At 37.2% G+C, this 21,572-nt stretch overlaps 1 protein-coding gene across 2 annotated transcripts in view; it reads left to right on the forward strand.

Annotated features, from left to right (window-relative positions):
- SYT1 (synaptotagmin 1) overlaps window positions 1-21,572 on the forward strand; it is a 331,345-nt gene that overhangs the window by 193,024 nt on the left and 116,749 nt on the right. For both annotated transcript variants that reach the window (XM_015857161.2, XM_015857142.2), the window contains exon 4: window positions 18,351-18,542. In XM_015857161.2, coding sequence (XP_015712647.1) covers window positions 18,371-18,542 — 172 coding nt within the window. In that variant the 5' untranslated portion in view covers window positions 18,351-18,370. The remainder of the gene's footprint in view (window positions 1-18,350; window positions 18,543-21,572) is intronic.

Consider the following 21,572-nt stretch of genomic DNA (forward strand, 5'->3'; position numbering starts at 1 on the left):
CTCTATGAAACATTTATTCTTGATATGAACAGTTTTCAGAAGCTTTATTCTTTTCTCTTCACTTGCTTTTTGGTATAATTGGGATGAATGTTGCTTAAGCTTATCCACATGTTACAGTGACATATCATGTTCCAGCAAATGAGTACTTTCAGTTGTAGATTGTACCTGTAACAATCTCCAATCCATAACACCAATGCATGACTCTATTTTGTCTGTGATTGTCACTGGGTTGCCCTTAATTATTTTTATATATTCAAAGAATTCCCATATATAGAACTCTAAAATGCTGCATCATATTTTGCTACTGTGTTTTCCCTTGCATTTAAATTTCTTAAAATGCCTGGGAATTTTGTCACGGTGCCTTCATACATATGCATGATATGCCACTGCAGAAGACAGAACTCTTTATTTTTAGAACTTATGAAAAATGCATCCAAACCTCAAAGTTGAATTAGAAATCAAGATTTCTGATTAGATATTTTGGGATTCAAATCATATGAGACCACTAGATTGTAGACAATATAAAGGGTGCTATTAATGTGTCTTTAGAGAATGGGGAAAAAAAAAAAAAACAAAAAACAAACAAACAAAAAAAACCAAAAAAGACAACAAAAACCTTTTATAAATCTCAAGCATTTGGAAGATGGGAGATACATAACTGCAGCTTGTGATAGTTTTAATATGATTGCATATTGTTTCTTTCCAACTACATCTCCAAGGATTTGAAGTGTCCAAGAATGATCTGTTTTATATATCAGAATTCACTGAAACACAAACAGAAACAAAACATGGTGTAGCCTAATGATTTCTGTATTATGTGATGGCATAGAAAAAATTCAAGATTGGACTCTTTTCTTAATTCATTTGTAATAAATATTACATAGCAATCTATTGGACATATTTATTCATACCAAGCAAAAATGCACTAACAGTTGATGTAAAGCTGAAAATGTTTTAACTTTCAACTGCCAGAGGTAGACAAGTTTAAACTCCTATAAGTGACTGATTGAAACTAGGAATTTGAAATGTAAATCAAACAGCACAGCACATTGCTACTCTGTGCTTATTAGATTTAACAACATTTTGTATTAGAAATATTTCACTTGACTTCTCAAAAAAATTTCTACAGATCCTGTTGTGACACTTGTTTTGCTTCTATGTTTATTGAACTAAAGTAATGTGTTACCTACATGGTAGCAATGTCAAACAAAAAAGTTACAGAAAATTTTGAAACATGATCAACTTGGGATGAACCAATAGAAATGTCAGAAATGTATTCTCAGAAGTAGAATTTGCAAACAAACTTGTCATCTTCTTCTTTGTACCTTCCAGTCCTACATTTTATTTGCCTGTTTTCATGGATAAAATCTGAAGTTGTTAAATTTGTGAAGCTTGTAATGTCTTTGAACTATGTCCAATGCCTCCAGCTTGTGGAATTCATAAGCTTCACCATTTGAAAGTGATTCACCAGTTTGCCCTTCCAATGAATTTACAGTATGCCAGAGAAAGCCCCTCTTCTGTGCTTAGGAACTGCACGCACAAAAACACCCTGCTGTGCAGTTTACAAGCTGTGCAATAGAACAAAGATGTCAACATGGAATCTGATTCCTTTTCTTTTTATTTTTTAACAAAGAAAGTTTTCTTGGGTAAAAACTGCCCTGCTTTATGTGCAGCTCATTAACAGATTAATGATTGCCTGTCCAGAGCTATGCTCATTTGCAGAACCTGCATATTAGCTATAATATTTAGTTAGTTCTTGCTCACAGAACTCAAAGTTCCTCCCAGAACAGGAGGGTGACTGCTGCATACATGAAAAATCGCATTTTTAGCTGCTTATGATTTATTCTTTCCAAACAGAAAAGCATTTAAATCTTATCTACTCTAAACATTAGACATTCACTACATTCTGCAGTTTGAAATATGCTCACAAAATATTGTCTTTGTGCATTCAAAGAGGGATTTCTGATTATTATTGTTTAATTTGAAGAGATTCTTTTTGAACTTTGAAAAGAAGGGCTCTTCCTTTTTTTACCTGCTCTATATCCCTGCCCTACTCAATAAAAATAAAGTAAAAATCAAAACAAACAAACAAACAAAAAAATCCACACCAGACAATAAGAATAGAAATTTTTAAAAGAAGTGATCATCATAGAATCACAGAATTGCTCAGGTTGGAAAAGATCTTCAAGATCATCGAGTCCAACCACAACCCAACCATACTACCCTAACTCTAGCAGCCCTCCACTAAATCATGTCCCTTAGCACCACAAGCAAACAGTTTTTGAACACATCCAGGGACGGTGACCCAACCACCTCCCTGGGGAGCCTATTCCAGTGCTTAACAACCATTTCTGTAAATGATTTTTTCCTGATATTCAGCCTACACTTACTCTGACTCAACTTGAGGCCATTTCCCCTCCGCCTGTCACCTGTCATCAGTGAGAAGAGACCAACCCCACTCTTGCTGCAGTCACCTTTCAGGTATTTGAAGAGGGCAGTAAGGTCTCCTTTCAGCCTCCTTTGCCCCAGATTAAACAGCCCCAGTTCCTTCAGTTGTCCCTTGTAGGGCATATTCTCCAAGCCCTTCACAATAGCATAGGAAAAAAAGCCCTATGATTCCTTTGAATGTAGCAGGTGCTAGGTGGTGGCGACTTAAATGACTTTAAATCAATGTCTACTGTATGCGAGAAGCAGTTACTCCAACAGTAGAAGTGAATTGGGTTGTTTGACTTGTTGGCTCCTTGAGCATTATAGCCATTTTAGTATAATTAAATGAAGATGAGTTGGATGACTATTAGTTTCCCGTATTTACAGAGTTTAACCATGATTCATACTTTGTGTGTAAAGTATGCAGCAGAAATGTAGTAGATCTTGAAATGTAGCTAAGTGCTGTTCCGTGTTTATGAGTATACAGAAATATAGATATTTACTATACTAGATAAAACCTGCATTCCATCAAGTTTAATGTAGGTGAGTACCCATCCAATATAGTATAAATTGTCTGTCAGTATTTAGAATCAGCTGCTTCAAATAGACGTGCAAGAGCTCCTAAAGCAGCCTGTTGTGGAGTAATTTGTTATACAGGAAATCACTCCATACCATTTACTCAGTATGTGATACGTGCACAAAGGAGCAAGGCTTTGTAGCTTTCCAAGGATGGCAAACATTGTTCCAGGAGAAAGGTTTCAGTGTTTGAGAAAAGACTAGGTCACATCGCAATTCACTTCCCAAAGGATAAATAGAAATGTCTCTCTTTTTATACAAAATACATTATTTTAATCTCTTATGCATCTCAGGACGGTGTTCTTAGCTGTGTATGCCTAGAACATACTAAATAAATAAATAAACTTGTTAAAACTTAAGCCCTAAAGAGTGTACAAAGATTTCTGTTAAGAAAAGTTAAGAATTTTTCGTGATAGTTGCCCAAGACACAGTTTCCTACTGGTTTCCATTGCAAGTGCCAGTGGTGGGATAACAATATAGCCAATTAAATTTTGTACAGCATCATTAGGCTACAACGTGCAGTGCAATGAACAGGTTTGCTAAAAAGCCCCTTATTTTTTAGGCTATTATAATGAATTTTCTTACACAAATCTTTTAACAGTCCCATGTTCTAATGTTCTGAATTAAAATTTCCATCACTCCTAAGCAGTTGTAACTTACAAAAATAAGTCTGAGAAGAATCAGTTATTATTCATTCTAGCAATGGTAAATGAATAGATCTACTTGCATCTGTTGAAGCACTGAGCAGCTGAAGCTATATTTTGCAAACTGAAGCATGTCCTTAGCCCATTAGTTAGATGCAGAGCACCAAAATCAATAAATATGTTCTATCGGATATTTATTTTGAGCCACATCTATCATTCACTATTGGTTTGGGGTTGGTTTTTCTTTTTTTCTTTTTCTTAAATCTAAAATGACATTGTGCATCAAGGACTTCTGCAACTGTGCTGAGCAATTCCTGCACGCGTAGGTAGAGCTTACACTGAAGAAGTAGTATGTTTGCTGGTGAAGTCCTGCTTCCTTCTGAAATTGGGTAATGTAGGCTGACAAAAGCTGCTTTTGTTGAGATCGCTGCATACCTTACAAGTTCTGCTGATGTTTCTGCCCAACAGAGATCTGCTGGCATAGCTCTGGCTTAAGCTAGGTAGGCAAAAAAGAATAAAGGATAGAAGGGAAGGAAGGGATCGTGTATGAGAAAGAGGAGAGGTAGAAGTCTGTGAAGCTGTAGGAGGAGATTTGGAGATTGTTCAAAAGCATGAATGGTTGCTGTGTCTAAATCTTCCTTTCTGCTTTTGAAAGTCTCTCTCATTAATATTACACAGAAACGAAGGTAAAATGGAGGGGAAGAATAGAGAACAAGAGAGAATATGCTTGGAGAAGGGATCTAAAGAGAGAGGCTGAAAAGAGTTATGAAACTCTGAGAAATGTAATCCTTGGGATAGCAGAGCAGCACCGGATGAGGGAACAAGGAGTAAAGAGAGGCAGCACTGGATGAGGGAACAAGGAGTAAAGAGAGACAGCCACGAGTGTGAGAGAGGACATGCGACACACAGCTGACAGCACCAAGTAGGTAGAAGCAGAAAGTTGGCCTTGAAAAAGTTCAAGTAGTCGAAGTTAAAAGAAACACTCTTTAGTGCAGATAGTGCTGAGAAATCTAGTGACAATAAGGAGGGTGTCTGACTAACCTCTCTGCACACAAACGCAGAACACAAAGCAGACCATCCCCTGTACCTCCTTCCCTTGTCAGAAAGAAGTAAATAGACAAATACATACCGTAACTCTCATATTTCTAACTGCTGTTTTAAATGCAAGGGAATAGTCTCTTCTCTTAAGCAGAATACAGACACCTGAGACTGCAGTATCTATTATTTCATTGCTGTCTCACAAGGCAAAGAAAGTACTGTTCTCTTCCCACATGGGCTAGATATGATAGACATATGAGATTCAGCTACTCTGTAAATCCATGTGTTTGATTCAAGTATTGCAAAAGACACAAGAAAACTTGTTGTGATTATATAAGTAGAGATTCTTGGTACGTTGGATGAAAAAGCGGAAATATAAAGGCTTTTGAAAGATTGAGATTATAATTTCAGTGTTCCTGCAACACAAAATCTCAGCTTTGATTTGATCTGTGACCTCAGGACTGGGTGCTGTAGGGCAGTGCTCACCAGCTGTGGTCCATACTCTTCAGCTCCCTGTTTTGAGTCTGCTCCAGACTGTCAGGAGGAAAAGTTGCTGTGTCGAGCTATTTCCATGTTGCAGGCAACATTGTTTTGGGGTGTTTTTTTCATTATTTTTTTTTAACGTTGTGCCATTTCAGCTTGATTTGTGAAGTTGCACTGAGGGGCTCCATCACCATCTCCCCAAGTTTTGTTCCTTAAATTGTCCCCTGCTAAATATGAACTCCTGGGAGTGGAGCATAAACAAATAACAAGTGAAGAGCTTCCCCAGCTTTAGTGAAGATTCTGCAACACAAGGAAATGGCTGAATGAGAGAGGTAAAAAGTAATTGCTGAATCCAGATTAGGCAAAAAAGCATCTTTATACCACGCAGTTCTGACTAGGGTTTCACTGTGCAGGCAGACAAAGGCATCCCAGTGCTTCTGCCAGCACTCTCCATCTTTCCTTTTGCTGCTTACTAACACCCTCTGATTTGTTCCTGTTAGCAGTGCCCACTCTCAGCCAGTGCCTGGCTGATGTGTGCAGTCCTTTGCTCTTCAGCATTTCTTTTGCAACAGCCGGCAGCGTGTCAGAGATGTCACTCTTCCTTTGTATAGACAGCCAGCTGACACTAAATTTTCTTCTCTCCCAATGGTATATTTTGGCAGTAAGTTTCCTTTGCAGCTGTGAAGGCAATTTGTATTTGGAGAGTATTGCTTTAGAAAGAGAAGGTATTTAACAAAGCTAACAATTATTGTTTTCAAATGACTGGAAAGGTGATGAAAATTCCAGGCATTGCTTTTGCTCGTGGATTAAAAACAAATACTACTGTTTGCCATAAATGCTGCTTCTCTGTTTCCTGTGGTGATAACTGGTAGCAGCTGAAACACAGATGCTACCTTAGCCCATGTTTCAGTAAGAGGGGACTTCCATTGGAGACTGACTCCAGGTTTCAAAACTTGAAGGAGTCAGGCTGTACAGGGGAAGGACAAGGAAGCTGTGAGTGTTGCTAACTTCCAAGGAGATGCCTTGGCCTGTGGTCTTTAGGTACTCTGGGAACTTAAAACTGTTGGTTTTGTAGTGAGCAGATGGCGAGAAAAAAGTGCTGTTCTATTGTGTGTTAAAAGAACTGACAATACACTTTAGCATATAAAGTCTATTTTCCTTAGTTTAAACAATTTTAAATTACTCTCTTTATGGTCTTTTGGCTGCAAAAATATGAGCAGAAAGAAGTTCTAAAATATATTGTTTAAAGATTCGCTCTCATTTTCTAGCAATTTGTATTAAACAAATAAGAAATACAGGGTTATAATTAAAGGACTGGTAGATGCTGGTTTAGAATGACCTTGAAGTGGTATTCTTTTCATCTTTCATTTTCCTTTGCTAATGTACATTCCAGCAGGGCTAATTCCTCTTTTTTCCTCCAAGGGCTTTGTCAAAGTGAAGGCAAAACTTTAACTTTCGTCTCTTCATATTTATAATAATCTTTTTCTTGTCACGTTCTTAACATTATATTGCTTCCACTTTCATTCCATTGTGAATGTCCCTTGTGCTCTAAGTCCAATTTTCTGCTTTTACCTCACAGTGCTTAAACTATCCATTCTATTCTGCTCTGTTTTCAGAGAACCAGCTCTTAGCAACTAGATAACGGCCTGATACTGAAGGTTTCTTCTTTTCACACAGTATAATACATTTTTTCTCTTCCAAAGAGATTTTTGGAGCTCAGATACCTGTGCTACAGAACAAAGCATCCACGTGCTTTCTCTTTAATATCTCTTCACAGAATTCTGAAACGCTAACTTATTTATTACTCTGCTAAACAGAAAGCAAACAATTTCATCAATCATGTTGAATCCTTTTGTGCTCCCTTTTTGTAGTGTAGGTATAATCTCTGGAAAGCTCTTGGCTGCAAATTTGATAAAGAAAGCCAAGGATTTCTTTAATAATTAGTGCTGCATTCATTCTGCAGGACTAAGCTCTTGCAAGTCAGTTCTGGCATTATCATTGGATTCCAGTCCTGTGTTTACTTGCTTTCATGAAGACAAAATGTCCATACAACTGTGCAGAAATGTGTGTGCTGGAAGAGTCTTAAAGATTGTGCTGGCCTCCCTGAATACTGCTTCTGTTTTGGCTCAGTATCCTCATCCTTTCCAGAGCAATGCACTGTGATATACAGATTGCAAAGGGCAGAAAGATAGCTACCAGAGGCTGGATATGAAATGAAAATTATCACTTCTCTGTCTCAGCAGCTTCCTCCTCTTGAGCACATAGAGCAGCAGGGAGCATGAGCATGGAGTTATCTTGCCCATCATCCAAGCTCACCAGTCAGACAAGGCCAGCGCACAACCACACAGGATTTGTGCCTTGTGTACTGAAGCTCCCCCAGTTGACACAATATTCAGCTAAAAGTTTGATAAAGAGGCATAGTAATACACCAGCTATGGTGACCTAGAAAAGTGGGAGCTGACTATGTAAGTATCTTTGTTCTGTGCTCTGTGGCAACAGATTGTTTTCTTGCCCATGTATGCTTAGGGTTTTCTTTTTTTTTACTTTTCATTTTTAAATGTACTGTGTTTATAAGTTGAGGTTCAGATCAACATGTGGTTATAGTGTGATAACAATGTAGAGCTTCAGAATAAACAAAGAAGAGGAGAAAAAAGAAAAATGAATAAGCAAAGAATATATATATATCATAATCACATTGAAGTGTTCAGTTTAACAGTGTGAATGTCATCAGCATCATCAAAGAAATTAAGATCTGAAACAGATTTTTTTAATTATGTAAATAAGATGCCAATACAGAGTAGAACTCAGTTTCTACATTTTACTCTCGTAAAACTGCTGGTTTTCTGCATAAATGCTAACTGTAGAGCACTTAGTGTACATGCAGACCTTCTTCTGATGTCCCATTTGGACATTCAGCTCAATCAGCTATATCTACAGGAAAACTTAGAGTATGTGACAGTGTGTACGAGGGTGTTTGACTGTGAGACTTTTAACCTGATATATTGTATTGAAAAATAACCACGCTGCAGCCAGGAGCCTAAGTTTAATTATTTCTGGAAAGCAGAAGTAAAATTTACTCAAGTTTGCATCCACAGACTAGAAAAAAATGAGTTATCCTACTTGCAGGCTTTTAACAGCATTTTCCCACCAACAAGCACTGAGTCAGTGGCTTAAAACAAGAACTGTACCAGGCAGAAGGAAGAAGCACGTAACAAAATTGGGAAAGCCAACAGTAGCAATAAATCAGCCATGCCTATTAAGTAGGATTTCTATCTCCCCAGGTTGTTTTGGCAATAGCACTAACCTTAGTTGCCCTCCTGCAGCAGTAAGTGGCTAATGAGGCAGAGTGCTCTATCAATCACTGCCTCAGTCAGAATGCTACTGCACACTGTTGTCCAAATTTAGGGTAGATCCATCCCTCGGTCTAAAAGGGCACGATGCTCTGGGACTTCACCTGCCAGCATAGATGAGGCACACAGAAGGACAGTTTTCAGAATTCATCCCCAGCATCTCAGTTGGCCTCTGTCCAACTGAGAGCTTGGAGGATACAGACAGATGAAGAGTTTCTTTCAAAGATGTGCTGAGCTTCCAGACAGAAATGGGTGATATGACCCACAGCCAGAGACTACAGACTGCTTTAGACATCTCATATATGCAAGGAAATCCAGGTTGAGGGACCCCAATGCTGTACATATAAACACCCCTACTCTCTACAACCTTGGACTGTGTCATAACTTTTGATCGAGCTTCCTGTATAATTTCCAAAATGTACATACCTCCAAATGGGAGCCACCACACTGAGCTAGGAGCTGCCTGATCAGCAAGATGTGCTAAAATGGGAGTAAGTCATAAATCCTGCTCCTTCTGCAAACTGTTTCTACCACCTTCTTCCAGGTGAGGTGAGTGTCCTCTCCTGGCAGGCACACAAAATCTTCTTTGTTCAAAAGATAGAACAGAGATTATTCTTCCCTTTCAGAGCACAAACAGAGGCTGCAACACCATTCTGTGGAAGAGTCATTGATGGGAGAGCTCACTCATGAAGGAAGCTTTTGCCAAAGTCTATCCAAAGGGCCTTCTCTGATCTAGAGAGATGAGTCACAAATTTGCATGTGCAAAGAAACTCAAAGTTTCAAATGTATGACAATCCCTAGTTGTATTCAGACCTAAACTGTAATGGGATTCTAAAAACCCAAGTATTCTTTTCTTTTCTTTTCTTTTCTTTTCTTTTCTTTTCTTTTCTTTTCTTTTCTTTTCTTTTCTTTTCTTTTCTTTTCTTTTCTTTTCTTTTTCTTTTTCCTTTTCCTTTTCTTTTTTTTTTTTTTTTGTCTCTTTTTATCTTTTCTCTTTCTTTTCTCTTCTCTTTCCTTTGTTTCTTTCTTTTTCTTTTCTTTTTCTTTTTTTGTTCTTTTCTCTTTCTTTTCTTTTCTTTTCTTTCCTTTCTTTTCTTTTTTTTCGTTCCTTTTCTTCTTCTCCTTTCTTTTCTTTTCTTTTCTTTTCTTTTCTTTTCTTTTCTTTTCTTTTCTTTTCTTTTCTTTTCTTTTCTTTTCTTTTCTTTTCTTTTCTTTTCCTTTTCTTTTCTTCTCTTTTTTTTTTCATTTACTTTTGTTATTCCCTTACATTTATTATGAAATTGTTTTCTTTAGTATTGTTCATATGTGAGTTAGATACAAAATTCTTGTGAATGGGACCCTTGCTAAATTGTTCACCTAGAGAAATAACTGCAGAAATAACTGGAAACTGTTGTACAAAAACAGAACAGTGTTTACACTAAGATTTTATAAACTGCCTCAATTTAGGCTTAGAAATATTAAAAATCTTTCCAGGTATTTAGAAGGACAACTTTTAAAGAGACAGCTTTCCAAAACACTATAGGGGATGCATAATTTTTAATCTCAAATTAGGATCTTTTATTTTCCTTTTCAGTAGAAAAATGTTACAAGTTAGGAATTAATTGTCTTGTAATTGATTGATAATTTCCCCTCCTGCTGTGTGCGGAAAGCTATTGGATGATGACATATCATTCTCAACAGCAGGAAAAAGTATCCGTCATTATGGGACAATTAGTTCCAATTTCAACTATTTCTCTTTCTGTGAGCTGATAGGACTGCCTTCAGAGAGTAAGAATAATAATTAACCATAAATATCAGGATGTTTTTTAATTTTATTTTTAACTTTAAAAACAAACCTAATTGCAGATGCTTCCTGCGCCCCATGGTCTCATTTCCTGGATTGATGATGTTCGTGAAATAGTAATTTCCATGTAGCTGCAGTTACCAGAACCTATCACAGACAGTTGGCTTTCATTGATGGTTTTACCAGGTTGGTCCTGATTTCAGTGCTGCTCTGATGTGGCTGAAGAAAGCCCAAATCGTCTTTTTATTGGTGTCTGTTTCTGAAAAGTCTGTATTTTCCTCACAAAACTGCTATCTGTTTAGTCATGACAACAGTCACCTCACAACAAGCACTGAAGCCTACCATTTGTTCATACATGAGAGATGTACACCCATGACAGATATACAAAGACAGGTGTATCTGTACATGCATGGGTATTTTACATGAATCCTGAGATTTTTAAGAGAAGAATGCACGTGTCTGAAAAATCTCAATCCTTTACCACACAGAATTTGCAAAGCTTGATATACATAATTCAGTCACATGTGAGTGTTTTTCCCATTAGTACACTTAGGTGACACATCTTGGAGCCTTACTGCCAAATACCAATTGTTTACATTTTTCTAAATGCCAGCTTTGTAATTTTATCCTGAGGTCTGAAAAGCTTGCTGAGTTCCTTTCTTCTCCCACCTAACATCAGTAATGCAGCCCAAACTTTATGTGCCTGGCTGTAAAATATAATCCCATGCTTTCATGTATAACTGTAATCCATAGTAGGTTCTCACAGATGTAATCAACTGGCCTTTGCAATTAAGTTAGTAATTGTATTCATGATGCACAGGAGGAATAAAATCTTGCTCGTGTACTCTCAGCTTTTTATACTGGCGATATAACAGGGAAAAAAGCACTCAAATTTGAACTTGGAATGTGTTACTTATTAAATTCAGCATACATGACTGTATATACATGGAAAGCAGATCTTTTTCAGAAGGAAGGTGCTATTTTTTTATAGTAACTTGTCAAAGTAGAATCACACTCAAAGTTGCCAATTATTTCACAACCTAAACCCAAGATTTAACTAATCTGTGAAGTGGCAGTGAACTGCAAATCTCAGGTTCCTCTATTTTGCTCTTTGCTGCAGGTTCTTTCCTGCATGTTCCTAATTAATTTCACTTATCCCATTATAACTGACTGCAGAAATTGGGGTGTATACAGAGCCTCAACACAAGGAAAAGTCAAAGATATCAAACCAGGAATATTAATAGCATCCCTCTCCATGTTAGTTTACAATTTCTGTTGTTTTATTCCTTATGAATATTCCACATCACAGCAAATCTCTTTGACACTCCCCAAGCTATAGGCTTTATTAGAGACACTGATCGGACAGTAGCCAAATATGTGAATATAAATTGATTTTATGCAGTGTACACAACAAGGACTTTATTGATATAAAGGGCATCATTATTTGCAGGATTACTTTAAAACGGTTTTAGAATGAGAAGAATTCTCTCTGGACTATATTAGAATTTCATGTGTAAATGCAATTGAACACTAATTTTTATATAAATTCTTTTATTTTACACTGCTGTATGAGGGAAGTCTGGAAGTGAATACCAGGGGAGTAGAAATGCAGATTACAGCTTCGGGTAACAAGATGCAAGTGGGAAAGATGACAGAATGATCATGTGGGAGGAAATTGCTGCAGTTTCTCTCTCATTCCTATTCATAACTCTAGCTGGTATCAAGGACCTCAGTCATTCTGAAGCAGCATTTGCAGCAGTAGAGGAAGGCAGAGGGGTTAAATTATACATATTCTGATGCTTTGACAGCTTTGGTAACCTCACTGCTTCTTAAACATTACCACGGTGTCAACATCCAGAGAGACAGGCCTGTCTCCAGCCCCATTACCTCTAAAAATCAGAAGAAATGCATGGCTAAGAAATATCGTGTACTTAGGGGAAAATTACAGTTTTAAAATGCAGCCAGGGAAACAGGCATTTTATACAGTGAACGTGTACATGGGGCTTTGCCACTCTTGACTTGCCACACTGCTCCTTTCTCTCTGTTTTTATGTTTCTTTGTGAGCTGCTGTGGTTTCTCCGGCTCCGGCATTAAGGAAAGCAACTTCGCAGCACAGTTGAAAAATTATGGCTTTTAGCTGGAAAATAATTAGCACTGGCCTCACTATTATCACTTAAATTAACAGCAATCTTATCAACAGTTTAATGTTAAAAAATTAAAATATCATTCTGTGTTGCTTGGTACTGTAAAACACACATGAATCTATTGTGTGGCTGTTAGAAGTTCTACAGGTGAAATTCGTATCTACACACACAAAACTTCGGGACAGTGTCAAAAGTGCTTCAAAAAAATAAATGAATAGATGTCTAAGCAGAAGAGCAAAATTCTTCTAAGCCTACTTAAAGTAACTTAAGTTACTTTCTTTCAGCTGTTACTCTGAAATATTTGTTGCTATTCTGGAGACTGATACTGGCCATGGAATGCAGGAGAGATTTAGGTGATTTGTCTTTTTTTCAGTCAGGACAACAAAGTTGTTGATGCAATATTAGCAGTGAGCATTAGAAAACAGTTTTAAAGAGCTAACACATAACTGGAATCTAGAAAGTTTGGTCTAATGTTTTTCATATGGCAACAGAAGAAATGTTCTCCTCTACTGAAAGAGTGGCAGAGAGGCAATTTGGGGTATAGAGGAGCAGTATTTGTGTATCCAGAGCAGCATGGGTGGGACACCTGAATTATCCCACCCAAATTCTTCATCAAACCTTTTATTCCCATGACACGTTGTGCCTGAGCACTACTAAATACAGATTGCATTGTAAGCCTCTGTGGTAGTGGTGAGAAGACTGTTTTGATATGTCATCTTTAGCATGACCTTCCATTCTTCTGAAAATGTAGTTACAGACCCATCTTTAGAAAAAGGCAAGAAAGTCTCTTTTCTGAGCTTGTCTTTTAAAATAAATGTCTATTACTGAAGCTAGAAAGATAGCATATTTCATTAATAAGAAAATGAATGAGTACAAAATGTATTATTAACATCCCAGAATACTTCAATCTAGGAAGACATCGTTTATAGTAGATATCTTTAGACATTCTAGTAATGTTCCCATCTTCTTAATTATGAATTAATTTCATTAAAACAACCTGATGGAGTAGGGTAAATTCTCACTGTGGTGTCAAATCTTTCCCTGGTACTTACCCTGGCCATAGCACCATTGAAAGCCAATCATTTCTTTCTCTCAGTGCATGGCAAGCAGAAAACAACAGAGTAACGTGAGTGATGTTTCTGTGTGATTCTTTTTTTCTCAGATAACGTGATCACATTCCAAGTTTTATGTAACTAGTGTGATGCTGAACAGATAAAGCTGTGCAGGAAATACCATTTAGCAGTCCAGATGCCAGTTTACAGCTTTGCATGCTCACTGAGGTACACTGACTGTAGCTGTTACAGCTACAGCAATATGCATTGAATAAATGGTGACAGTTACCTCTGAGAACTTACAGTTACTCACTACATCTGTATGATTTAAATTTTTAGTTTGTCAGAACATCTGAGAAGCAGCAAAATAAAAGGACAGTCTCCAGTAAATACCTCATGATACCTCCTCTGGTCAGGGTGGGATGTCTGACCTATTCACCATCTCATTGCATCCTGTTTGTATTCAGCAAGTAAGGGAAGAAATCAAAGTTGTATTGACAGAAATACACCACACAGAAAATTTCAGATCATGGGATTAAGTATTCACTCTGTCAGTATCTGCTGTGGTGTATGTGCTATCAATTAACCACATAGGAACCATACAAACTCACTTTGCTGTCATTTGAGCCTTCCTTTCTCCCCACTTATTTTGGCAGAAGATCACAGAATCATAGAATATCGCAGGTTGGAAGGTACCCACAAGGATACCTCAGGCCCAACACAGGTCCGCGCAACATTTAAACCCTTTTTCTGGTGGCATTGTTCAAATACTTCTTGAACTTCAGTGGGTTTGGTGCTGTGACTACTGCCCTGGGAGCCTGCTCAAGGTGGTACTCTGTTCTGCTTTTGCTCCATATCCTGAAGAATTTCATAGGATTCACTGTGAACATTCCATATCTCTCTCATCAATGCTGTCACATTATTCAGATTATTTTTCAAGAACCATGTAAATCAAGTATCAGTTTCCCATGGGATTAGACCATCCAGGTAGATCACGTCCCACTTCAGATAGGCCTGAATGTTTGCAAAGAGAAGTTGTTGCTTCTGGAACATGTGTTTTTTTCTGAGGTTACTCCATGCTCTGTAATCAGCCACATCTGAAGTCTGACTCTCTTCTTTACTCCTCTCTCAAGTGGTGTCTTCCAACAAGTTCCATACCAGAATTCGCAGGCAGTCAGCCAGTACTTTGTATATATTCCTTTCTGTGAATCTCCAGGGCGCATTTGTAAATTATTCAGATGCTTCTTTTTCAGAGGAAATGATGTAGAAATTCTGTCAGTTTTGGAGCTGATAGTCATTTTTGTCAGGATATTCTTGCATAGGGAACAGTAGGGTTCTAAATCCCCAACTTCCTCAAGGTTTCAAATCACCGTGTCTACATTTTCAGTCAACACTTGCCTGTTTCTCTATAGAAATGACAGGCATTATTTCCATGCATTCTATGCGTTTTTTCAGGGGTTTGGTTGTTTGTTCGTTTGCTTCACAACTGTTTCATAAGGATTTTATGGCACTATTCAGGATGGGGAATGTATGCCAAAGAGTTAGTATGCTCAGGGACTATGCTTTGTTTTGTGTTTTATAGAACCTTGTAAATGAAATAGGTATCTTGTTTATGACCATAAATGTGCTCTTACTTATGACTGCATGTTACACACGCAACATGTATTGTTTCATGACTGGCAGTATCATCACAGTACTGAACACCGCACTAGACGCATAATTGAATTCTGTGAATTTCCATTTTTTAACCTATAAGAAATTTTTGCTTGCAACTGCCATTTCATAAATGGCAGATAATCTGCCCTTCTTTTGTAGATCTTTACCTTTAGCAATGCACTGCAGCACTAAAGTAACCTCTTTTTTTTTTCTTGAAAAAGGCCAATTTAAATCTAATTATCCAGTACTTTGCAGTCTCTAATAATACAACAGTGTTTATACCATTGTAGTGGGAAGCTGCAGCATTACAATAATGGAAGCTATCAGATGTTATCTCCGCGAGGGAGTGGGCATGTGCTCTTCAGAAAATTCTTTTGTGCAGACAGCTTTTACTGAGAGGAGATGCTTCTTCAGCTTCTTCACACCTATTTAAAATATCAGGCAGTGTCATTGTCGTGTAAAGGTCAAAGGCTCTGTAGCAAGTCTCAAAGCATTTGTGCATGCCTCATTAGATGTAGTAACCTCCATCTGCACTAGGGCTCTACTGAGGATTGTTCCTGGAGATCAGAGAAGTACGGTTGTTTGGTATTTCTCCCTTTCTTTTTTTTTTAATAAATGAAAGTGTAGCACTTCAAATTTATTCTCCTAATATATTTTCAAAATACAGCTCCAAAACTAGAAGCAAATAAATTACATTTGCCTTAATTTTTAATTAGCTGAAAGTCATCACTGCAAATTGTGTCTTCCGTTACAAAATAAAATAGTCGACTGCCAGGCCTGAAATAATTAACCAATATATTATAATTAAGCAATTTAATTTTGATTTAATTATGATATATCATACAACTTTTCTTCTGATGTAACTGACATTCACTGACAAAACGCTATAATATAAAACAGCATTAATGTTTACAGCTGATGGCTCTGCGTGTTTTTCTTCATAGTATTTGGCATTCATCAGAGCATATGGAAAAAGTCTCCTAGCCTGAAAGAGCTGGCACATAATTCTATACTTCACAAATTATGCTCTACATGTTTTTCCCAATCGTTATTGCGAGAGGCAAGGAGGGAAATCTTTGCAGACATCAAGCTTGAGCCAAAGTTCATGGATATTAACTGGAATCTTTCCATCAGCTTTGGTCTGCTTTAGATAGCGAACTGCTCCCATGTTGTTACAGGCAAATAGATAAGACCGCATGTGCATGAAATATTTATGTATCTATCTCACATACACACACTTTGTCAACATCAACATGATTTTATATTAGGCTAGAGACTGTGAGGACAAAGGCATAAGCAACGGGCAGGCAGGGAATACTGCTTCATTCAGTGCCGCCTCAATAAAATTGCTGCAAAATACCCATCAAATTGCTACTTCAGAACACAGCCAAACATCTTTTTATTCAGATGGTGTGTTAAAGGATGACTTCTTTTCCAGAATACACTTATCTGCAGACCCCTGTGACTGGTGATTTCCAAAGGTTCATCTGCCTGCAGTTGAGCATGCATTGGATCTTCCTAACTGAGGGCTTACACAAGCAAAGCCGAAGGACAAATTGCCAATCATCATTTGTTGTAGAGATTTCAGCACTCTCAGTGTATCAGAAATGCTAAGTCACGGCTTGAAACAGTGTCTGAGCACCTGGTGGGAAGGCAGGGCCATCACAGAGGAGTTCAGATGTATGCAATGCACCACAGTGACTGGAGAGAGTGGAGTCAGGATCTTTCATTTCTGAGAACCTTTAAGGGTTGGTCTTGGAGGCAAGGGTATCTTGCTGGAGATCCTTGCATACTTGAGGCCTTCCCAGGGTAAGCAGGTTCTTCCTTTTGCTTTAGTGTCTACAGGTGCTATATTTGGGCATATCCTCACTTGCTGCAACACAGAATTTTGCTACCCCACAATTACTGCTGTGCTTTCCATCACACTACAGTGTTACACTTGGCAGCATCTATTAAAGTGGTAATGTAAGGCAGGAAAGTTCACAATCTATCATGTTGCATACAGTCAGATAATCCTATGCCCCTTTAATTTTGATGTGTTACCTTTTTTGTATAATGTTTAATTTTTTCATCAGAAGGTTCAAGGCCAAGTTTCTTTTGGGACTGAGAGCAATTGTACACTCAGAGCAATAATGAGTGTTTGTTATCTTTCAAACTCTTTCTCCCTCTGGTTTTCTGAAGAATAACAAAACATGATTAGTCAGATTAGTGGTATTTAGGAAGCAGCAGAAATTCAGAACAGTGTGTTCAAACCAATGTAAACATTTCAACCAGCCTTCTGATGGTACTGAAATTGCACTGTGTAATCACCTTCACCCTGCTGGCCCCAGATTCTTTGCCTTATACCATAAGCTCAAGAAGAGGCTTTGCAAAATGCCCATTAAATGAAAAATATGGCAATGTGTTATGCTTGTGACAGCCTTTCAGATTCTTCAATATGGCTGCGTTTAGATACCCCACAGATGTCATAGCTTCATGAATACTCCAATGAGATATGTGAATAATTTAACAGAATATTGTCAGTAGCAAATGTCACACATAATAACTGGAAGGAAAATTGCCTTCAATAAATAAAGATAAAAATGGATGCAAATCAATTCTTGTTTAATATACAACTTACTTAAGTATAAAACAATAGCTTATTACTTTGGCAGGGAAGTATGAAGTGTTTGTACTACATCCTTATCACTTCATTTGTTTGATATTGAAACTCTAGCTGTAATCTGCACTCCTGTCAGTCTCCTAGGTAAGTAATTCTGTAAATCATTGTGAAATCTGTACATAGGGAATACTAATTACCCTTTGTGCCTTTTCTTTCAGAATTGAAGAGCAAAAGGTAAATCTGCTTGAGTTTTACAAGAATTCTGAGTTTTCAATTTCAGCAGTTCAGAATTCAATGTGATTGAAGAGGAACACTAAGCACTAAAATGATTCTGGCTGAAATTAACCCTGCAAGAGACTTTTCTCTCTGTTCTAATAAATATTGTATGAAGAACATGAAGCAGTGCATTGACACGGTCATGTTTACTCAGTAAGCATGAGTACCAAGTGATATCCTGCCTATTTAGTCTTTGATTGATATGAGGTCCTTTTTCATAACGTAAACATGTTTTCTGTTTGCTGTTGCTCTTGTTTTCATGATGTAAACATGTTCTTCATGTTTGTTGTTTGTTTTTTTTCTTTTGTTTCTCCGACAGCATTTTCCAGAGGGGTTACAATGGTGAGTGAAAGTCATCATGAGGCCCTGGCAGCCCCGCCAGCAACCACGGTAGCAGCAGCTCCTCCAAGCAATGTCACCGAGCCAGCCGCTCCCGGAGGAGGGGGAGGAAAAGAAGATGCGTTTTCTAAATTAAAAGAGAAGTTCATGAATGAACTGAACAAAATTCCACGTGAGTAAAACTTGACTGATTAAAAGCTTCTGCTGGAAGATTAGATTTAACAGAAACGTCCTGATGTTTATTTAGAGATTGTTCTCAATGTTTTCAAGCCAAGATAAAATAATCAGGAGATAAACTCAGTTTAGCGAGCTCCGAATTAATTGTAGTAGAAAATATTGAGACAAACTCATATGTGATTTGGGACTATTCTTGATATGTCAGATCATCGTTGCAACTTTTACTGATAAATTATTACTGAGTCATTAAAACTGGACAGGCCAGAGGTCTTCACAATGGTAATGGAGACAAGGAGCAAAGTATCTCCTAACAGTAATGCTTAGGATTTTGTGTTTATTACAAATGGTGTAATATTACCTGAAAGCCAAATTTGATCCTACTTTAGAAAAAGGTACTGTGTACCTTTGGAGATTAGAAAATGTAGAAATGGATGGGGGAAAGTGGCTTTCTAACAAGGAGATAGCTACAAGAAAATGTTATTCTTTTCCTTCTCTGTAATTTTTTTAGTTCTGTCATTGAACTTTGTTGGCATGAGTTCTTGAACTCATGCTGGATAATTTAAAAGTACCAATTCATATTTCCATCAAGTCGATAGGTTTCAAGTCATTAGTGTTCTTTCCGTCTTTGCTAGAAATTGTTGATTCAGAGTTGAGTCATTGGTTTGCATATATCTGTTAGCTTTCTGCTGTTTATGATAATTACTGTCTGCTAGAGCCTGTTTGGTATGTTTTAATACATGCCCCTGGTATCAAATATGCAACTAACTCAGCACTTTAAGTATCATTTTATATAAGTTAGAATAAATGGTGGTTAAACTCTGTGTCTGTGTTTCCATAGCAGGCACTACAGAGAAACTGAATCTCTAACAATTTTTACTTCAGAGTAATGTAAACGCAAATTTTCAATGAAATGTTTTAACATATAGTTTTCATTTCTAGAACATTATAATTTATGTAAAGAAATGCTATATGAATAATAAAGGCAGGAAGCAAATAGGAATATTAATCAATTTTTTTTAATCTCTGAGATGGATCTTGGCAATCTGGCAGATGCAGTTTTTGCAGAAGTGATAGCAAACAGCTTTGCTCTGTCGCTCGAAATTCTCACTTGCAGGAGTAGATGTGTTACAGTGGTAAGAAGTCCATATGTCATTAGTTTGGTAATCTGCACAGTCCAGTGCAGCCCATACTGAAATGAAATTGCTCGATGATATCATGGGAAAAACAAAACTGCTAGAATTAAAGGAGGGAAAAAAAAAAAAAAAGAAAAAAAAAAAAAAAAGATGAGACACTGAGAGAGAAATTGTCAGCATTTTAGACATATTCTTTTAATTTACAGATCCCCATTCTATATAATTAAAGTGAATTACACTTTTTTTGTAAATACTATTTTGCTTAGTAAGCTTTGGTCCCAGTATATGAACAAATGTAATTGTTAGGTCTAGGAAAATAGACAGAGGAATTTTGAATGCACTCCTACCTTCTTTTTTAAAATAACATCATACAACTGTATGATGAAATACATTTTAGTAATTATAAAATATGGTGCTTTCTGCTAAGAGCATAAACAGAACATGTTGCATCTTTCTTTTCCTACTGTGGAAAAGTACTCTGAATGTAACGTTGAACTAAATGGGAATCTGATTCTTTAGAGAACTGTGGAGGTTGTTGGTAACTCTGCCATGGCTGAGAAGAATTAATCCAAAATAGCTGTCTATGTTCCATCATTCTTCCATGCAGTATATTGTATATATAATATCTGTATATTTGTATTAACTTCTCCTATTAGTTTTCCTCCGCTATCTGTAAGAATCTCTTTTTCTTTTTTTTCTTTTTTTTCTTTTTTTTCTTTTTTTTTTTTCTTTCCCAGAACAGTGTCTTAAATAAGTTTTCACCAGATCCCCATCTTGAAACACAAGCCCAAAGTCTTTCAAACTTAAGACTATCAACATGTCTCCTATTGTCTCCTTCAACCTTCTTACTTTTTCCTTCAGTAATATTGTTGCTTCAGCAGTTACCTGTCACTGCCTGTTGGTAGTAATGTCTTCTAGTTTTTGGATGACTATTTTTAATTCTTCAAAGACAAATACGGAAGAAAAAAAACAAAAAACAAACAAAAAAACAAAAACAAAAACAAAAAACCACCACTTTTATTTTAAATACAGTTTTTGCTTAAAATAGGCAGCTACTTTCAAGGAATAAATATGGTCAAGGCTGTCTGGTGCAAATTTTAATGTAAGTAGATCACTCCAAAAGTAATGCCTCCTGTTCATTTCCATGGCAGTTACCACAGATGCAAAAAGCACTGTAACATTATTTGACAGAGCACATTCTCAGCTACAAAATGCTATTTCTCATCACACTACTACTAGTAGTAGTGGATAGTAGATAGTAGTCACCACTACTATCTTTGCATATTTCCCACCAATAAGCAAGAATCTGCATGCCACGGTCATAAACATCTGCACCACTGAAGATGACCCACTATTACTGTTGTTGCTGCTGAAACACAACATCTACTGCCTCACTGTGTTCACATCCTCTGTTTGGTCTCCATAAATGTTCAGCAAGTGTCAAGGACTGTCAGTGGATGCCACTTTTTCCACATGGAAGAATTATGCCACACACAATTGTTTCATACACACTTCTATGCCAGGTGTCATTCTGTCAGACTGCCCCTCTGCTGCCATCTGTCACACAGGAACAACATGTAACAAAGTAGTGCAGGAAAGTTCAGCATCTACTGCCATACCATCATTCACCTCCAATGTTGTGGGAGAACATAATAAAATAGAAGGCATTACTTTCATAATGATAACAGCAGCTCTTGTATCTGTGGGAGGAGACCTCATTTTCCTATAAGAAGATTATAACATTTCCTTACCATTTCTTTTTATGCCAGTAGGTAGTTTTCAATGAGGTATTGTTAGCCTGTTTCAAAGCTGAATAATTCCTTTTGGTAGAAAAATGATTAGACCAGCTGGTTGTAAATTTTTTTAGAATCTCTCTTAAAACAGAGCAAAAA

This window comes from Coturnix japonica, chromosome 1 (genome assembly GCF_001577835.2).
Source record: "Coturnix japonica isolate 7356 chromosome 1, Coturnix japonica 2.1, whole genome shotgun sequence".
NCBI classification, from domain to species: Eukaryota; Metazoa; Chordata; class Aves; order Galliformes; family Phasianidae; genus Coturnix; species Coturnix japonica.